The sequence below is a fragment of the Crocuta crocuta genome, unplaced genomic scaffold, assembly GCF_008692635.1.
Source record: "Crocuta crocuta isolate KB4526 unplaced genomic scaffold, BGI_CrCroc_1.0 scaffold204, whole genome shotgun sequence".
NCBI lineage: Eukaryota > Metazoa > Chordata > Mammalia > Carnivora > Hyaenidae > Crocuta > Crocuta crocuta.
The window spans coordinates 1,227,931-1,249,374 of NW_027529603.1; the positions used below are offsets into that span (position 1 = coordinate 1,227,931).

General features: G+C 38.9%; 1 protein-coding gene and 1 non-coding gene across 5 annotated transcripts in view; both read right to left on the reverse strand.

Moving 5' to 3' along the window:
• UBAP2 (ubiquitin associated protein 2) overlaps positions 1-21,444 on the reverse strand; it is a 112,915-nt gene that overhangs the window by 22,228 nt on the left and 69,243 nt on the right. The window contains exons 9-14 of one of the 4 annotated variants that reach the window (XM_077761881.1): positions 20,391-20,456; positions 14,803-14,855; positions 10,077-10,144; positions 7,227-7,416; positions 3,459-3,672; positions 199-473 (exon numbers count right to left, since the gene is read on the reverse strand). In XM_077761881.1, coding sequence (XP_077618007.1) covers positions 199-473; positions 3,459-3,672; positions 7,227-7,416; positions 10,077-10,144; positions 14,803-14,855; positions 20,391-20,456 — 866 coding nt within the window. Of the gene's footprint in view, positions 1-198; positions 474-3,458; positions 3,673-7,226; positions 7,417-10,076; positions 10,145-14,802; positions 14,859-20,390; positions 20,457-21,444 lie in introns of all 4 variants that reach the window. The other 3 variants (XM_077761880.1, XM_077761884.1, XM_077761883.1) reach the window with 3 other exon arrangements.
• LOC144229815 (small nucleolar RNA SNORD121A) lies at positions 7,023-7,106 on the reverse strand. The gene has a single exon (XR_013334608.1). It is a non-coding gene; the product is annotated as a small nucleolar RNA SNORD121A (small nucleolar RNA).

Here is a 21,444-nt window from a genome sequence, read left to right on the forward strand (position 1 = left end):
TCTATCTCTTACAAAAAGCCATTCCCTCTAATATTAGTCCAGGCACTCAGAAATGGCTGATTCCTCATAAAGTAGGAAGCTACGTGTGTGAATAAAAGATACCACATCACTGTTTCTGAGGCTTACTAACCCAGCCCTTGAGCTAAATGTTAAACTACATCCACTGCTGGGGCTGTGACTTCTGGATGGAGAACACACCTTAGACGCTGGAGGTATCCGCCGCTTCGGTAGTTTGATGTGTTTAGGCTGTGGTTGGTGGGTAGACACAGCAATGTTTTCTGCAGTCATGCTGGGAAGCTGCAGAAGCTTGTTCACAGTGGAGGTACTGTCCCTGGGTGTTGACTCTCGCAGTTTTACCTGGGAAGGAAAAGACTCCAACCCAGGAGGAGGAACAGCAACGGGCTGAGTGTGGTGCTGCTGTCGCTGGCTCAGTTGACTAAGAACCGGGGATGGTTCAGGTTGAGATTTGAAGTCTATTAAATATGTAAAGGAGGAGGGAAGGAAAGTAAGCAACAATCAATTATTTAGGCACACGGGCTTAGAGTTCCTTCTTCCACCATGACTGAGAAAGAAAAGTTGCAGTTATCACTGGTTTCTCCCAACAACCATCGAACTGAATCCCCTAAGTGGGGTGTGTGTGACGTATTATAGCTAGTATGTGATAAATGAAAAGGATGCCTGTATGGGTTTGTAGATAATTTCTTATGCAGAGAAGAGATGCAGTCTACGTTAAGTTATATTGGTTCAAAAGTGGATAAGAAACACAAATTGGCCTTCCAACCCTATCCACAGATTCAGTCTACAAAGGGCAGACACTGCACCCAGTTTCCTGAGTATCTTCAGAGATATTGTTTCAGAATACATATGTATACAGACACACACACACACACACACATACATTATTTATAGAGTTTCCTCACAAACCATTTAGTTTTCAGAAACTGTTCCACATTAATGTGTGAAGAGCTACATCATCTTCATGGCCCAAGTAATCCAGTGTACACTGGAATCAAGTTTTAAAACCAGTACTATATTAAAGGGCTTTTAGATTTTTCCAATCTCTTGCTATGAAAAACAATGTTGTAATGCATGTATTTTTATGTAAGACATTTTGCTCAAATGCAAGTATACCTGTGGGATCAACCACTAGAATAGTTATTGATTCAAAGAGCAACTCTAAATTTTGACAAACACTTCAAGATTCTTTTCCTAATCTGAATGATGGGAAATGGCATAAAAGATGCAAATAAACATCAGTTCGATAAAGCATCATTTCATATACTCCAGTATACGTTGCCTATTAACTGTGACCATACCTCTTTGACCATTTTTTTACTTTGTTGTCCATCTTCTTGATTTTTAGTTACTCTTTCATATAAAGGAAGTTACCTTTTGTCTATATGACTTTCAAATCATACAGAAGTTGATAATTTTTTTTAGCAAAGAACCAGGTAGCAGATATTTTAGACTTTGAAGGCCATCTGTTTGCAACTACTCAACACTCCCTCTGTAGACTGAAAGTAGTTCTAAGATGACACATAACAAGGGGTGCCTGGGTGGCTCAGCTAGTTAAGGGTCCAAATCTTGATTTTGGCTCAGTTCATAGTATTGTGGTTCATGAGTTCAATCCCCACATGAGGCTTTGCACTAACAGTACGGAGCCTGCTTCGAATTCTCTGTTTCCCTCTCTCTGTCCCTCCCCTGCTCATGCTCTCTCTCAAAAATAAACCAACCACAGGGCACCTGGGTGGCTCAGTTGAACTTCTGGCTTCAGCTCAGGTCATGATCTTGCGGTTTGTGGGCTTGAGCCCCATGTCGGGCTCTGTGCTGACAGCGCAGAGCCTGAAGCCTGTCTTTGGATTCTGTGTCTCCCTCTCTCTCTGACCTCCCCCTGCTCACACTGTCTCTGTCTCTCTCTCTCTCAAAAATAAATACAACATTAAAAAAAATAATAAACATTAAAAAAAATACATAATGGAGTGGTCATGGTTGTGTACCAATAAAACTGTTATTTACAAAAACAGATGACAAATCCAGCTGAAGGTTTGCTAACCCATGACTTAATGTATTTCCATCATAGATAAATCTATTTTTGGACTTTATATTACAGGCATGTAGAAAAAAGACAGGATTTATAAGGAATATGAGAATAGCATGCACAAATCTAAAGCATGCACAAATCTAAAAGCCCTTATCACCCACTGCAGTGGGGCTGCAGAAGATTAACATAGCACTATAGCTGCCGTCAAAAATGCCACCTTGCTAAATTGGCTCTTGGCTAAGTGTCTGGGAACACAGAATTTTGATATGTGCCAGGCAAAGGTTGCCAGCATTCTTAACAGTTAAAAGTGACTCTGTGCCTTTTATGTTTGTACAATGTGGTTTACAGCAAACAATTGCTTTCCTTCTGGGAACGTGGACTTTTAGTATGTATTCAGCAGAGGGTATCTATACGTAACCAGCTCCCCTGTAAAACACTTTGGCATTGAGGCTCTAACGAATAGTCTCATTCTGAAGCCTGGTGGATATCACTTCAAATCTGGAAGTAGTCTCAAGTACTTCCATTACAATGAACTACTTCTTTCAGCAGAGAAATGTACTTCTATGTCTTTCAATGAGTCCTAAACATAAAGCTGCCCAGGAAACCAACCCTATGGTTAATGCAATCCTCTGTTCCTTAATGCAGTTTGGCATGTGTATGTTAATAGGAGATGGATGTTTTAATGTTACAAAGTCTACAGCAGTATAGTTTAGAAAATATCCAACTTGTAAGTCATCCTTTTAAGTTACCAACCACTGATAGTAAGCCTGGCACAAATCATGATAGATACAAGCATCAGAATCAGAAAGCAATCCATAGAGTGTGATTTAAAATGTTATCCAGGGGTGCCTGGGTGGCCCAGTCTGTTAAGTGTCTGACTCTTGACCTCGGCTCAGGTCATGATCTCACAGTTCATGAATTTGAGCCCTGCATTGGGCTCTGCACTGATGGCATAGAGCCTGCCTAGAATTCTGTCTCTCCTTCTCGCTGCCCCTTCCCTGCTTGTCGCTCGCTCGCTCACTCTCACTCTCTCTCAAAACAAAGAAAAAGACATTAAAAAATTGTTTTTAATGTCCACATCCCCGACTCTGTCCCCACTCTACTGTAATACAGCTTAGAAAATTCTGTCTGAGCATTTATTCGGAGTGTTGTTTCCATGTATTTGCACAGCTTTCCCATGCTTTTGCACATCTCTTCAAAACTATGTTCTAAATACTACTTACACCACTACTGATGATAACTAAATGCAAATACTTATAAAATACAAAGCTAACGGACAGAATTCAGAAATGCCACAGAACTTCTACTAAAAGGTATCTGTGGACAAATTCCACATTAGCGTTACAAGTCAACACACTGTGCTAATGGTCAGCATGTCCTCACTAGGGGCAAACCACCACAGAATATGTATACTTACCAAAATGACTAAGGACTGAGGACTGGGAAGTAGAAGACTTGAGGTCCCAAGAAGTAGTAGTTGTGGGGGAACTTGTACTATTCTGTTGTGAACTTGGGGTAGTGGTAAACTGGCCCAAACTTGGAGCTTTCAACTGGTCCAAAATCTGGGAGCTGGTGATGTTTGCCATTTTGGAAGGTGCAAGCTCTCCAAATCCTGAACCAAGGACGGATGACTTTAAAGAGAAAGAAAAGGAAAATTCCTCAGCAATACAAGTTTCTATCCCAGAGTTAAAACACACCAAGTATTTTCATAAGGAATTTAAAAACTATAACCCAGAACATGGAATCAGTAAGACTCACCTGAGCAAAAACTACAGGAAAATATTACCCAAAAAGATCTGATTAAATCCAGGAATAATTCCGAATTCTGATGGAGGTTAAAGGAAGAGGACTATTTTCCCTGAATTTTAGGATATTGATTTCTTTTTAAAAGTGATGTCACAAATTCAAAAACAAAATACAGTGTTTTTTAAACTAAAGAGAAATATCATGAATTAAATGACAAAGACAAACTAGAGAAATAAAAATACAGTATTTCTTAATATACGGAACAACAGTAATTATCTTTAAGATTGGTCACAGAAAGGCTCAGGAGCCATTTAATCCTACAAGATTAAGTGCAGTTTCCAGTACTGGTTTAAAAAGTTAATATTCTAAAATCAGACAATGAATTACACATGAGGTATCTGTGTACTGTATGGATACCCTGGACACTGCTGAGTTTATTTTGAGCTGTTCTGATGACTAACACACCAAAAATGCTTCACAAGTATACAAAAGAAAATGTTACACCTCCCCCATCTATCCTGTCAGGTCAGATACCAAGATCCAAAGAGAATGATACATGTAAAAGACCACTTTATAACCACTTTATAACACCATACCCAAAAATAAACTCAAAATGAGTTAAAAACATAAAAATGAGACCTGAAACCATAAACATCCTAGAAGAGAACAAAGGCAATAATTTCTTTCACATCAGCCATAGCAACATTTTCTAGATATATCTCGTAAGGCACGGGAAACCAAAGCAAAAATAAGCTATTGGGAAAATATCCAAAGAGAGTAAGAGCCTAGGACTAGTGAACACAATGGCAAAACAACCTTATTTTTACATATCAAGATCATTCAGTTTATGAAAAGATTAAGTTATTTGTCAAAAAATAACTCTCAGAGAGGCGCCTGGGTGGCTCTGTCAGTTAAGCATCCAACTCTTGATTTTGTCATGATCTCATGGTTTGTTCGAGCCCCTCATTGGGTTCTGCACTGACACATGGAGGCTGCTTGGGATCCTCTCTCCCTCTTTCTCTGCGCCATCCATGCTTGAGGTCTCTCTCTCAAAACCATTTTAAAGGCCAAAAATAGAAATGACTTGCATTCTCTTAAGAGATCAGATGTAGAAAGTTGAAATTTGTTTCTGTTAACAATATCCAAAGGCATAGAGTATCCCAGTTGTTCAAAGGAAATCCAAATTCTCCAATTTGAGTAAAACATTTAAGTTGTAGGCAGTTACTGGGCATCAATCACAGAATCTACTAACATTATTTATCACTACTTTAGAACCCTTGCTATTTTATGCTGCCCCAAACACCTGTCTTATGTGGCTACATATCCAAAAATACAGTTCAAGCCCACTTGTTCAGTAAAGGCTTCAGAACGATGCTTTTATTTTTCCTCTTTTCCTACTTAATTTCTATCCTGTATTAGCTAATACTATCAAATGCAGTTTCAGTGTGTTCTACAACACAATGAAATCACTAAGTCAAGGCCTAGCACCTTGCTTTAGCTTAACAGCACAGGACGTCTCAATTTCACCTACATTTCAATAAATGGGGGCTTTAAAAATGTGTGTATTGAGGGGCGCCTGGGTGGCTTAGTCGGTTAAGCGTCCGACTTTCGCTTAGGTCATGATCTCGCGGTTCGTGGGTTCGAGCCCCGCGTCGGGCTCTGTGCTGACTGCCAGCTCAGAGCCTGGAGCCTGTTTCAGTCTGTGACTCCCTCTCTCTCTGACCCTCCCCTGCTCACGCTCTCTCTCCTAGAAATAAATAAAAATATTTAAAAAAAAAAAAAGTGTGTATTGATACACAAGTATGCACGCACTCACATATACACAAATACACACAAATGCCCAACTTGCAATCCCAAGATTCTGACTTATTTGGTTTGTGCAGACTCTGGCATTACTGTATTATCATTACTACTGTAGGTTGAGAACCACTGCTCTAATATGATAAATACGTGTTCCAGTTTCTCAAGGTGTTGTTTATTACAAAAGGCAACACACCCAAAGGCACTGTTTAAAAAAAAAAAAAACAAAAAAAACCCCCACCAAAATTCATGTCCTAAAAAGAAAAAAACAAAATAATAAAACAAACACAACTCATGTCCTACCTATGCTTTGAGTGCCCTGGCTGAGATTCCAACAGTTCCACATAGACATTACATCAGCAAACCAGTAGCAGATGGAAAGGCAAAGGAGCAAAGGGCAGAGATGGTTCAATCAAAACTTGAGGGTATTGGGGCACCTGGCTGGCTAAGTCTGTGGAGCGTGCAGCTCTTGATCTTGGGGTTATAAATCCGAGCCCATGTAAGGAATAGAGATTACTTTAAAAAAATAATAAAATCTTTATAAAAAAAAGAAAAACTTGAGGGTATTATTAGACTCTGAAAACAGAGACAGCATCATGTTTTGGGCTGTCCCACTTCAAGCACTGACACCCTCTTGTACACAATCATCATGATACTAAAAATGCCAAATTCTCAAGCCAGTTATACATGACATAACATGACCATGCAGAGTAGAATCCCCACAATGAAAAGTTTACATATTAAATTCTCCATTTTATGAAGGTTCAGCGAATGATTTTTGCATCAAGTAGGGGAGAAAGATTATATCATATTCATAAGAAATTCTGTTTCTCAACCATGGATTTCAGGTAAAACACTGAAAGGAATGAACCAAAATAATTACTGCTAGTAAAAGCTACGGATCGGTATTTGGAGGTATTCCAGCTGAGAATACCTCACCGCCAACTGAGAAGTGCCTATAGTTAGGGCCTTCAGTTCACTATTATCCTGCAGCTACATTCTTTGGTTATCTTCATATCCTTCACTAACAGTTCCTGAAGTCCTTTCTGATAGGAGCTAAATTCTCATTAGAAGTTAAGAGTCAGATATGCAAGCAATATATGACCCTATTTTAATGAAAACACATCCATATTATAAGGGCCTACACTACAGAGTGACATTTTAAGAAAAAATACACTAATTTTATGAATAACAAATAAAAATGCAAAAAATACAAGAACCTAGGAAGACTCAAAGAACTGTTTTAGCATGAACTTAGCAAGCCAAACTGAAAACATTTGCATTTTACTAAATTGGAAAACAAATGAAAATTTTACTGTCATAAGTACAAACTTTCAAAGAAAATACGAGAAAAAATTCACTAATAAGAAGGATGCCTCAGTGATTAGGACTTAAACGTTTTCAACTAATCATAAAGAAGCATTTTAAAATTTTTGTCCAGAAAACTCAGAGTAGTTGAATTCCACATGGAATCATCAGATATGTGCTTGGAAAGTTAGTACATCATTGTTTTCTGGACTGAGATCTACTATAGATATTTTTGTATTTAGGAAATACTTATCAGGCATGTGTCATTCTAGAATACATTTGTTTGTGGGTACATTCCTTCAAATCCCATACTAAAATAAAAGTGAGTTACCAGACTCTGAGGAGAATAGGAGTTGACAGCAGTGGAGCTGCCAGTCCCTGGTGCCATCTGATTGTTGTGCTGAGAATTTGTGAAGACAAGGGCTTGGCCAAAGCCCTGCTGTTGGGAAGTTTCAAAGGAGTTGACTTCTGAGGCTTGACTGGGAGGAACAGGCTTCTGGAGCAAGGCTACCAGATCAATGCTAAGCAGACAAAAAGCAAATGAGGAACGAGTCAAAAGCACATCTTACCAACAAATGAATTTGAGAAGTGAATCAATATAAAGTAAATGCATGTTTAAAATAATCTAAGTGAGGTGATCTCGGGGTCATAAGTCAAGCCCCACGCTAAGTGTAGAGATTATTTAAATAAATAAATACATTTTAATTAATCTAAGTGAAGAAAACTTTTGGAAATTGTAGTTTAAAGGACCAAAAAGGACAGCACAATGACACACACACACACACGCACGCAAGCATGCACGCACACACACACACACACACACACGCTCGTACGCACACACAAAAGCATACGAAGCCACAGACTAAAGCGGGGCTTTGCAGAGAAGAGAAATGAAAAGGTGCGTTGAGATAGTCCCACAGAAACAGCACGATAACAACTAATTTGAAAACCTGGAGCAATTGAGTAAATAAACAATATTCTGAAGTTTGGCTCATTTTCTTTAGAATATTTTGCCCCATTCATTACTTGGAACCAGTGTCTCTTCAATTTTCCTCAAGGAGAGTGAATCCCTATTTTGAGGGATTGAGAACCACAGCCATAGTAGACAGTCCAAGCAGTTATAAATATTTCTAAGTTCTACATTCTAAGGTATAAGATATTTAAGTTTATATAAATAATTTATTTAAATAATTTTCTTATTTGGGGGGGAAAAGCACAGTATAGTAAAAAATCCTCTCTAGAACACTTATCATGTCCCCAGAAAAACAGATATTCCAACTTAAGAATCATGGCCTGAAACCATGTGTAGCAACATGGATGGACTTTGAGGGTGTTATGCTTAGCAAAATAAGTCAGGCAGAGAAGGACAAATATCATATGTTTGCACGTATAGGAGGAATAGGAGGAACTTAACGGAGGACCATGGGGGAGGACCGAAGGGGGTAAATGGTGGTGGAGAGGGAGGGAGGCAAACCATGAGAGACTCTTGAATGCTGAGAAACAAACTGAGGACTGATGGGTGTGTGGGGGGAGATGGGCACGGAGGAGGGCACTTCTGGGGATGAGCACTGGGTGTTATATGGAAACCAACTTGACAATAAACTATTTGGGGGGGAAAAAAAGAATCATGGCCTGAAAACCTAAAAGCCTGCAGAAGGAATGATCTTCCAGATATATACTCCCTGACATGTGAGTAAGCTACTAACTCCACAGAACCTACAAGCTGCTCAGAATTTACTAACATAGCAATTTGCTCCAGTAAACCATTTCGAATGCCAGTTCCTAGTCAGTTATCCTGTCTGAAACGCTCGCCATGCCAGTGAGGCAGATTCTGGGATATCAAATAATTCAAGGCCCACTACTATCTAATAAAGATCAAAGTTCCTAGGCCTGAGCTCTTCTCCTTATGCACTACCTGCTCTTACTTTCCTGTAACCAGGTTAAAGTCCCAGACCAGTATTTTGAATCCCCAGGTAATTTGTGTTATAGCTTATGATACCTGAACTCCAAGGATATAAATCCAGGATAGTTGCATTACATATAACCAATCTCAAAAGATCACAAAATAATACAGCAAGTTCTATTCCAAAAAGATATATGAACAAGATATACAAGTAAAAACAGTATAGCACTATTAACTAACCATTAAATAAGTATATTTCATTTGTTTATTTGTTTTTTGAAAAATTCCCTCCCAAGCCCAACTGTGACCTCTGGGCCCATCCTTCCCTCTGCTTCAGTGAGTAGAAGTGGGGGCTTCATATATATTTTTTTAATGTTTATTTATTTATTTTTAGGAGACAGAGGTGGGGGGGAGGTAGAGAGGGAGAGATGAAAAAGGGAGGGGGAGGGAGAGGGGAGAGAGGAGGGAGGAGAGAGAGAAAGAAAAAGAAAGAGAAAGAGAATCCCAAGCAGGCTCCATACTTTCAGTGCAGAGCCTGGACACAGGGCTCAGTCTCACAAGCCATGAGATCTTGAGATCATGACCCAAACCATTATCAAGAGTCCGATTTTTTTTTTTTTTTTAATGAAAATGATCCTAGGGCGCCTGAGTGGCTCAGTCAGTTGAGCATCCAACTCTTGATTTCAGCTCAAGCCATGATCCCATGGTCAAGAGATTGAGCCCCAGGTCAGGTTGCATGCTGAACAGTGCAGAGCCTCCTTAGGAGTCTCTCTCCACCTCTTCCTGGCTTGTTCTCTCTCCTTTCTAAAAATGAATAAATAAAACATTTGAAAAATAAAATAGAAGAGCCCACATAAAATAAGAAATTTATATTAGTATGAGAATACCTAAATAAATGGTATCACACACAGAAAATCAAAGGTATTTTATAATAAGTTCATCTGTCAAACAATAATATACTGTATTTACTGAAGTAAAATAGAACCACCATAAATAGGCTTAACATAATCTCTATCACAAATGATTAACAAATCACAAACACAACCGCTATTTTAACTTATTAGTGGATTCAACTAAGTAGATAATGATGTAGACTCTGTCAGTTCACAAGGAAGGTTAGGGATAAAACAAATTCTCAGAAGGAAAGTAGTAAAAACAGAGATTCAAGAAAAGGAAAAAAAAAAAACTGAAAGAAACCTGAGACCCACACCAAATTTCTGGAATAAGAAATTTAAATTATGCTTTGAATAACAAACAAAAGGTGACAAAAGTGTTTACCTTTGCCCAGGGGTGACATGATTCTCTGCTGGAACAGCTGAGGCAGTGAAGACTTTAGTTTCAGAAAGCTGTATGGAAAGGAATAAGAAAAAAAAAAAATACTTTGCTCTTATTTTATGTAACATAAAACCAAAAATGTATTAAATTTCTGACAATTTGGGAGCACCTGGGTGACTCAGTCGATTAAGCGTCTGACTTTGGCTCAGGTCATGATCCTACAGTTCTTGAGTTTGAGTCCCACGTCAGGCTCTGTGCTGACAGCTCAGAACCGGTAGCCTGCTTCAGATTGTGTCCCCCTCTCTCTCTGCCCCAACTCTGCTCACACTGGTCTCTGCCTCTCAAAAAAGTAAGGGAAAATGATAAAAAATGTTTTTAAAAAAATTTCTGACAATTTTTAGTCACCAGTACTCTCCTTACACTTCACCCAAAACGTTGTATAAAACAAAGGAAATACACAAGTGATCATGACAAGTAATTTTGTTGAAGTGAAGGTAATTTTAGATTCATAAACCCCAAAAAAGGATTTCACATCAGGGAAACAATGAAATCAGACCTGGGTTCAAGTCCTAGTCACTTACACTACTCTATTTATTACACAAAATGAAACACCAGTAAAACCACCGCAAATGCCAAAGTCTGAAAGGGCAAAAAAACCGACGCTTCTTCTCCCCCAAAACAGATGGTTTTAGTATTTCATTTATTAGTAATCTGTATTTCTTTTTTATTAAGTCATAGGTTTCCTTGTTTTTATAAAAACAATTGTATTGGGGTATATCACATACAATAAACTGCAAATATTCAAAGCAAATAACTGAAAGAGTTTGATCATATTTATATGCCCATGAAATCATCACAAAATCATGACAATGAACCTATTAATTACCCCCAAAAATCTGCTCCTGTCCCTATGTAATCAATCAATCCCTCCCACCACTCACCTTCATCCCCAGGAAACCACCAATGTGTTTTCTGTCACTACAGAAAACTACAGATTAGGGTTCTATTTCCTAGAATTTCAAGTGGGATTTTGAAATACGCAATCTTCGGGCACATGAATGGCTCAGCCTGTTGAGCATCCGACTCTTGATCTCAGCTCAGGTCATGATCTCGCGGTTCGTGAGATGGAACCACCACATCAGGCTCTGCACTGAAAGCAGAGCCTGCTTAGGATTCTCTCTCTCCCTCTCTCTCTGCCCCTCTCCCACTCTCATTCTCTATTACTCTTCTCAAAATAAATAAACTTTGAAAATAAATAAGCAAACAATCTTTTCATTTGGCTTTTTTCACTGAACGTAATTATTTTCAATTTATGCATATCATTTAAATGCCATTTGAAGTTTTGTGGGTTTTCTTTAAGTTTATTTTGAGAGAGAGAACATGGGAGGAGGAGGAGGAAAAGGAGGGGAGAGAGGGGAGAGAGAGAAGTGGGGGGAATCCCAAGCAGGCTATACATTCTCAGTGTAGAGCCCGATGCAAGGCTCAAACTCACAAACCCTGAGATCATGACCCGAGTCAAAATAAAAGTCAGATGCTTAACAAACTGAGCCACCCAGGCACCCTCCACCCCAGCCTATTGAAGCTTTAAGACACCCAGGATAATATTTTTTGAAACCTCAACTGACATTACTGAAAGGCAGGCTCTTCACACTTTCAAAGTGGGGTATGAGCTTTTAAAGGCTAAAAAGTTGATCTAATGAGATCATGTGAGTAACTGCAGGAAATCCTTCTCAAAGACTTCTATAATACTAACTCTAAATGTCTCAGAACTCTTGAAATACTGGATAAAAATCAGATTGTCCTCACAAATTAAAACTGTAGTAGGGGCAGAACAGACAGTAGGTGTTCACTTTCTAGAAAAACAAAAAGTGCTAAAGAGATTACTGTTTGAACAAGAAAAGTTTACATTGCATTCTATTTCAAAACAGTATCTTGTATCAAAAGAGTCTCAAGGAAATCTATTTTTGCCTCAACTCTAACATGTAAGATTCTATAAGACACAGAAAAGCAATAATGGAGTAACTGTGAAAAGCAATTACAGAGAAGATCTAAAGCCATAAAAATATTAGTTCAAGTCAAATGAGAACCACCATTAATCACGAACACCCTATCTAACCTGGCAGCCTGGCAGAATACAGAAAATTAAATTGTTTCCTCCTTCTATCTTTAAAAAGAAAAGAAAAGAAAGGAGTGGGGTACTTGACTGGCTGTCAGTAAAGCATGTGACTCTGGATCTCGGTGTCATGAGTTCAAGCCTCACACTGGGTGTAGAGGTTATTTTAAAATAAAAATACAATCTTTGTGGGCATCTGTGTGGCTGAGTCAGTTAAGCATCTGACTCTTGGCTTCAGCTCAGGTCATGACTGACAGTGCAACAATGCACTGGCAGCACAGAGCCTGCTGGGATTTTGTCTCCCTCTCTCTCTGCCCCTCACCTGCTCATTTGCTAATCTCGCTCTCAAAAATAAATAAAGAAGTGTTTAAAATAGTTTATAAAAAAGTATTATGTAAAAAGGAAGCATTCTCAGATTTTTAAAAGACACAAGCTGTAATTTAATATTTATGAAAAGAAAAAGACTAGAATAGAAGGAAATACATAAAAAATATTTAAAGTGGCTACCTCTAAGGGCACCTGGCTGGCTCAGTCAGTAGAGCATGTAAGTCTTGATCTCAGGGTTGTGGGTTTGACCCCTACGCTGGGCAAAGCTTAAATTTAGGAAAATTTTAAAAAGGAGAGGGAAAGGAAAGGTTAATAGTTCAAGGAATTTTAGAATGGCACCTTAGTTTACTCATGTTTCAATCACCTTTTTTTTTTTTTTTTAATGTTTGTTTATTTGAGAGAGAGAAATGGAGCATGAGCAGGGGAGGGGCAGACAGAGAGACACAGTATCTGAAGCTGGCTCCAGGCTCCTGTCAAAACAGAGCCCAAGGCAGGCGCAAGCCCATGAACCATGAGGTCAGAGCTGAGCTGAAGTCAGATGCTCAACCAACTGAGTGAGCCACCCAGGCACCCCTATTGTATCATCTCAGAAAAGATTGGTATCAAGCCCCGTGTAGGGCTCCACACTGATAGCAGAGAGCAGGCTTGGGATTCTCTTTCTCTGACCCCTCCCCCCGCAAATGATATAAATAAATTCTTAAAAGTAAATTTTTAAAAATATACTTGTGCGTACAGAATGGTAAGAGAGAAAAATAATCTCAAGAAAAAAAATTTCGAAGTCTGGGTCACTTCATGTGATATTAAAGGTCAATACTTGTAATGCCTTTCTTTACTCTCTGTCACGATGTCTTTTCTACCAGTCTATCACATACATACATGTTCTGGACCTTGACAGTCAAACAGAAAAATGATATAAAATATGATATAGGGCTATTAGTCCGGTTACCTTTTCTTTTTTTAAGTTAAATCTTTTTTATCAAAGAATATTTTATGCTGAGTCCAGAGTTATAGATCATCACTACCAAGAAACTAGTGTAGTACACTTAAAATGGCTATCAAATAAATGAATATAAAAAGAGCTAGTCTACTTTTAAGAAGGGGTTGGGCCTACAACCAGAATCAGTTAATTTCAGTTAATTTCAATGGTGACCCAAACACTATCTCCTTTAATTAAAATGTTATAAAAAACAAACATTCACATGGGGCGCCTGGGTGGTTCAGTCAGTTGAGCGTCCGACTTCAACATAGGTCATGATCTCACAGTTCGTGAGTTCGAGCCCCACGTTGGGCTCTGTGGTGACAGCTCAGAGCCTGAAGCAAGCTTCGAATTCTGTGATTCCCTCTCTTTCTGTCTCTCCGCTGCTCGTGTGTTCTTTCTCTCTCTTTCTCTCTCTCTCTCAAAAACAAACATTAAGAAATTAATAAATAAATATTCACAGGCCAGGGCAATAGTTATCAGAACAAACAAAAACAGGCGCCTGGGTGGCTCAGTCAGTTAAGCATCTAACTTCGGCGCAGATCATGATCTCACAGTTCATGAGTTTGAGCCCTGCGCCAGGCTCTGTGCTGACAGCTCAGAGCCTAGAGCCTGTTTCGGATTCTCTATCTCCCTCTCTCTGCTCCTTCCCTGCTCATGCTCAATCTTTGTCTCTCTCTCTCAAAAATAAATGAACATTAAAATAATAATAATAGGAAAAAAACAAAAGATACACTAAAAAAATTATTTGTATCCTACTTAACAACCTGATCTTTGTTTTTAAGTTCATATTTTAGTAATCTCTACATCCAATGTGGGGACCGTACTCATGACCCCAAGTTCAAGAGTCCCATGTTCTTCAGACAGAGTCAGTCAGGCATCTGTTACAACTTGTCATNTTGAGAGACAGACAGAGAGGGAGATATGGAGGGAGGGAGGGAAAGGGAAAGATATGAGCAGGGGACGGGCAGAGAGACAGTTCCAAGCAGGCTCCTCACTGTCAGCACCGAGCCCTACTGCAAGGCTGGATCTCACAAACCATGAGAGCATGATCTGAACCAAAACTAAGAGACACTTAACTAACTGAACCACCCAAGTGCACAACACCTGGTCACTTTTAAGTGGATGCTTTAAACACAAGCTTCTTAAAAATCTCAAATCACCAACTTCTTTCTAAGAAGCATCTGCTGAAAAAACATGATAATCACATGTTTGAAAAGGAGCCATGGACAAACTACAAGATGTTTCTAGCTATTTCTGTTTTTATCAGAAAACAAGAGGAAGATAGATCGAATCTGATGCTAAATACTTACATCTTCTGTCCAGTCGTCTGTTGTCCACTCTTCCACTGAATTCTTCCAGGCCCCTGCTGACAATAATCATAGTTTTCATCACAAAGTCAAATTTCATCTCACTCCAACTATTTTTCTGCAGTGTACTACACAACATGTGTCATATATCTTATTAGTAATTTAGTTTACAACCTAAGAAATATGAAACTTCTGATCTATTCTCCATAAAATGTCATGTTGTCAAACACAACTTAGCTAGGTACTATCCACATATACTCAAAGCAAGGTCTCACACTGATTTTGCTTAGTGTAGATCATATCCAAGCAATTCAGCCATGAGTAATAAAGTATGGGCATAGCACAAATACACACATTTAACAATGAGACCCTTAAGATATATGACATTTAAAACAGAACAAAATTCATTATGAAGCTGATCTGCCTTGGGCACTAATCTCGGGTAGATGACTGAACTACTGAATTTATAGATGCATCCTCTTTATAAGATATTAGTTAAAGGGGGACCTGGGCTGGCTCAGTAGTTTAGTGTCTGACTTGGATTCAGCTCAGGTCACAATCTCACAATTCATGGGTTGGAGGCCCACAGCAGGCTCAATGTTGAGAGTTCAGTACCTACTTGGAATTCTCACTCTCTCTCTCTGTCCCTCCCCTGCTCATGCTTTCTCTCTAAAATATCTTTAAAAAGATACTAGGTCTGAGATGCCTGGGTGGGTCCGTTGGTTAAGCATCTGACTTTGGCTCAGGTCATGACCTCATTGTTTGTGGGTTCCAGCACCACATTGGGCACTGTGCTGAAAGCTCAGAGTCTGGAGCCTGCTTGGGAGTCTGTGTCTCCTTCTCCCTCTGCCCCTCCCTTGTTCATGCTCTGTCTCTCTCTTTCAAAAATAAATAAATGTTAAAAAAAAAAAAAAGATATTAGGTCCATTCTATTGGTCCCTAATAGATCTCCAGCAAAGCTGAGCATTAGACCTGCTCACATAAAGTCTGGTGCTATATATAACTCCTGATGACCAGATGTAGAGGATCCACTCAAACAATTCTTACAGAATAAATATCTATAAAATAATTAAAGATTTAAAGAGAAGCATTTGCATTCAGAAATGCTGACTTTAGTATTCAGAGATCCTGTATAAGTACAGGCCCATTATTTTATATCATACATGCAAATACATACGTGTGAAAACCAAAGAAAATGGTTTTATAAGAAAATACACAAAGATATCAACTTCTCCCAGGAAGGAAGACTATGAATGTTTTCATTCCTTCAACAGGGAAGCAATGAGATGAGCATCTGTCCTACAATGGGGTTGTGTATACAAAGAACAAAAGGAAGAGAAGGAGAACACTCTTGAGGAAAAAGAGCAGGTAACCAGATCTGACTTCCTTGGAACAAGGTCTATAACCTAATAACCAACAACTTCATGAATAAATAGAAGGTGTTACCTACAAAAAGAGTCCTTTCTTATGGAATTCTTTCAGTTGGATGTCCCTAGTTTAGGACTGCTTATGGAAAATACAGAATTGAAGAATGTGTGCAGTAAGGCACTCTATAAAAAATATCCCCTAAGATATGCTAGTATATGGGAGTAATTTCAAACCTGAAAAACATTCCCCACAATGTGAGAAACCTACACACATCACTGAGAGACTTCACCTATTATTGTGGATCACAGGGCATATACATTAAAGGAAAGAACATGGATACAGGCACTCCTTGTTTTTCTGTGCCTCTCAACTGCATGTATCCTTGAAATAATCATAAAGATTTTTGGAGAATGTTGTGAACTGACAATCTGATCCTTTATATTGGTTCACTCATCATACCTTTTGATGGTTTCCACAATTTTTCCAGAAGTGTCATAAAACAATTAGGAATTTAAGTTGACCCAAAATATCTCTTTGAATTAAAACGATCTTTTTAAGGTTTTTATTTTTGAGAGTGACAAAGAAAGTTGAGTGGGGGAGAGGCAGAGAGAGAGGGAGAAGCGATTTCAAAGCAGGCTCCAGGATCCGAACTGTCAGCAGAGAGTCTAACACAGGGCTCTAACCCACAAACCACAAGCTCATGACCTGAGCCAAAATTGAAAGTTCAACCAACTGAGCCGCCCAGGCGCTCCCAATTAAACAGTTTCTTAAAACTAGGAAGAAGTCCAGTTTTAGTGAAAAAACACAAGGTACAATTAGTCCCAGTAAGAAATCAGTAGTGAAAAGTTGTTCTCTAGACCTCTGCTCAGGTTTCTTAGCGGTCACCCTGTACACAAACCTAAATATATCTAAGGCAAACCATCTACCTCCCCTCCACTTTTACACTCCTTCTGCAATGTGATTTTCTTCTAGGTACTAATACATAATCCCCAACGTTTTAATAGATCTCCTTCAAGATTTTTCTCTAAATAGATGTATATAGTTTTAAAAACTCACAACTAGGTGTGACTGGGTGGCTCCGTGGCTCAGGTCATGATTGCAAGGCCTGTGAGTGAGATCAAGCTCTGAGTTATACTCTGTGCTGAGAGCTCGAAGCCTGGAGCCTGCTTCGGATTCTGTGTCTCCTCCTCTCTCTGGCCCTCCCCCATTCCCACTCTCTCAAAAAGAAACATTTAAAAAAAATTTTTTTTAAACTCTCAACTAGACTAACTTAAAGGGTAGCCAGTACACAGGGTTCTTGGTCCCACCTCAATCCAACCTACCCTATGCACATGCTGTCAATTTTATTATAGGAGACAGTACTCTAAAGATTAAGAAATTCTAGAAAAAGCTGAGGCTCGACGTAAACAGTTTCAGGAACATTCAAATAAAGAAAGAGGAAACAACCGCAGAGCCTCGAAAATCACTCTGAAAACATTCATCTTCAAGGCCTCTAAGATTCTTAGTAGGAAACAATTTATGGTGGAATTTTCCTTGGAAACCCTTCATCATCAATCTTCTACTAACCAATAATGGGTTAAAAGCCTACATGTTTGGGGTGCATGGGTGGCTCAGTTGGTTAAGCGACCACCTCTTGATTTTGGCTTACGTCATGATCTCAGGATTCATGAGTTCAAGCCCCTCATCAGGCTCAATGCTGACAGTGCAAGGCCTGCTCTGGATTCTCACTTTCTCCTCTCTTTGCCCCTTCTTGCTTAAGCTTTCACTCTCTCAAAATAAATAAATAAAAACTTTAAAAAAGAAAAAAGACTGCATGTTTAGCCTAATGCTAAATACCAAAGTCCTATTTCACTGGAAAGACAAAAATCTTCTGAGTGATCATGGTGTATATTATTAAATGATAAATTACACAAAACAGATTAATAAATGGAAATGTGTAGGACAAAAAAATGTTAATGAAAGCTAAAAATGGGAAGAGAAAGTTTATGGGGAAGATAAAGTATGGCAAAAATCTTTAAAGTTGGGGGGTGCCTGACTGGGTCAGTTTACAGCATGCAGCTCTTGATCTTGGGGTTTTAAGTTCAAGCTGCACATCTGGTATAGAAATTACTTAAAAAATGTAAAAAATAAAATTAGGGCAGCAGGCAGGGCTCAGTCAGTGGAGCATCCAATTCTTAACTTTGGCTCAGGTCATGATCTCACAGTTTGAGAGATCAAGCATGTGTCAGGCTCTGTGATGACATTTCGAAGCCTGCTTGAAATTCTCTCTCTCTCTCTCTGGCCCTCCCCCACTCTCCCTCTCACTTAAAATAAATAAAAACAAACCTTGAAAGCTTAAAAACAGCTGGAAAGATAGATAGATCAAGAAAGATACTCCAAAGAAGAACAATGACAAGGCATTACAAAACCCACTATATAAAATATTGAGGAGTAAAAAAAAAAAATATTGAGGGGTGCCTGGGTGGCTCAGTTGGTTAAGCCTCTGACTTCGGCTCAGGTGATGATCTCACGATTCGTGGGTTTGAACCCTGCATCGCGCTCTGTGCTGACAGCAAGCTCAAAGCCTGGAGCCTGCTTATGATTCTGTGTTTCCCTCTCTTTCTGACCCTCCCACACAGTCTCTCTCTCTCAAAAATAAATAAAACATTAAATTTTTTTTTAAAAAATACTTAAAGTATCCTGAAGTTTACAAAGTACTGGGGCACCTGGGTGGCTCAGTTGGTTAGGTATCTGACTGTTGGTTTCAGCTCAGGTCATGATCTCACAACCTTTTGTGGGTTCTAGCTCCACATCGGGCTCTATGCTGATAGTGCAGAGCCTGCTTGGGATTTTCTCTCTCCCTCTCTCTATGCCCCTCCCCAACTCAGGCAGTCTCTCTCAAAAAGAAACTTACAAGTTTACAAAACATTTTTCCGAAAATTGTTGCAATAAAATACTCATAAAATTTACTATTGTGATCCTCTTTAAATGTCCAATTCAGTGGTGTTAAGTTAAAGCACACTTTCATATATGCGACATGTAAAGAGGCTGGCCTAACACTTAGGAGGGTCTTTTGAAAATAATTAAACACAAATTTAGAAATGGAGATTATAGTTAGAATTTGAGTACATTTAATAAGGAGAAGACTATGTAGTCACAACCAAAAGTGCAACATGGTAAAGTGGTTAGATCAGACCACAGATGAGGCAACCCCTTATCAGAAACCAGGGCCAGGATGCCTGGGTGGCTCAGTCACTTAAGTGTCTGACTCTGGCTCAGGTCATAATCTCACAGTTCAAGAGATTGAGCCCCGTGTCAGGCTCTGCCCTGACAGTACAGAGCCTGCTTTGGATTCTCTCTCTGTCCCTCCCCTGATTGCACTCACTAGCGCCCTCTCTCTCTCAAAAATAATTAAGCTAAAAACCCACCCTAAATACGCAGACTATAAAAACTACAAGACATTACATGTAGAACAATACAGGCTCTGATACCAATCCTATTGTGAAATATCAGACTTTTACATTTTACAGTAAGACTCTGTTCCCCATTACTCACCTACAAACTACAACTCAAACATGGGAAAACATCAATGATATTGATTTATTTTCAGCTTAAAACAATTTGAGGTGAATGCTTTATGTTGCATTTAACTTGATTTTAGTCTTCTATCCAAAGCACTTTGAAGTAGCCATGTAGGAAAAACAAGGAGATAAAAATCTGTGCTCCCTTGAAGGCTAATCTGTAAAACACTTCCATAATCAAAAGTTGATATTTAAGAGGCACCTGGGTGGCTGAGTTGATTGATCATCCAACTTCAGCTCAGGTCATGATTTCAGAGTGCTTGGGTTCCAGCCCCATGTCCAGTTTTGCACTGACAGAGTGGACCGTGCTTCAGATTCTGTCTCCCTCCCTCCCTCCCTGCTCCTCCCCTACTCACACTCTTTCTCTCTCAAAAATCAACGTTAAAAAAACATTTTTTAAAGTTGATATTTAACCAAGTAGATGTAAAAATACAGTTTTTACAAATATTCCTTGATGAATTCTACTTAACTAGCCTTGATTAAAACAGAAAACACTGTAAGCATTTTGGTAGATTCTTTTTTAAAAACTAAGCTCCATGCCCAACAGGCAGCTTGAACTCACAACCCCAAGATCAAAAGTTGAATGCTTTAATAACTGAGCCAGCCAGGCACACCCATTTTAGATTTTTAAGTAAGAAAAATTTTTAATTAAAAAAACCATACCTTTGTGTCCATAAGAATTTTTGTTTGGCAGATCCTGAGCTACATTATGACCATTTAATGCCAGTTCTGCAGATCAATATAAAATGGAAGGTTTTCACATATCAAAATAATGAAGGTATTCATCAGAAGAGAAACTGGTTAGCAACTTAAACAAGGAAAGTAAAGTACCAAAGCTAGTCTAGGCTGTGCATCCGAGGAGAGGGAAACAGACTGCAATCAATACTGTGTGACAGCCTACTGCAACTCAACTATAAATCCTATTAGCCTGATGGCCTTTGAATATTCAACTGCATGAACTACACTTGTTCTCATTCCCATGTTCATCAAACTCCCTCCCTAATTCTTAAAACCATTACAATGTTTTACAAGCATGTTTCGTATATTTTGATTTAGAAATCATTATTATAACTATCCTCCAGTCATTCTATTTTGCTTAACGGGGGTCTGCCTCTAAAGAATGGATTTGATTACCATCATGTCAAGTAAGGTTTCTGAGCCTGTAATTATGGTTGAGGTCCAGACTCAGAACTGTGTGTTTTCAACAAGAAAATGTTATTCTGTGAGGCCCCTAGACAAACAGCCCCACCACTTTTATTAACTGACATCCTTTAACTGTATTCTGCACTAAACACATTTCCTTGTTTTTTAGCAAAGAATCTGCTACTCTAAATGAGAATGAGGGGAAGAAGGGGAAAGAGAAGAGCTCAGAGAAGAGGAAAAGGAAAGAGGTAGTGGAGAGAAAAAAGAAAACTAACACTTAACCAACTAATTCAACATTGTTTCAAAACCTGATTTAAAATTCAGTAAAGGTTATGAATAAAACCACTTAAAAACACCGTGTCCAGGTTTCTGTGTGGTTGTGTTTTCTTTCCTCTTCAATAAAAAACAAGGGCTGGGATTGTAGGAGGAGTATGATCTAAACTTTGTTGATCATTTTCAAAATTCTTTGGGTTATATGCCACTATCTGTACTTTTCTATAAAAATTTTAAAATCAAGGAGCCTGGCTTGACTCAGTCAGAAGAGCATGTGACTCTCATCTCAGGGTCATAAGAC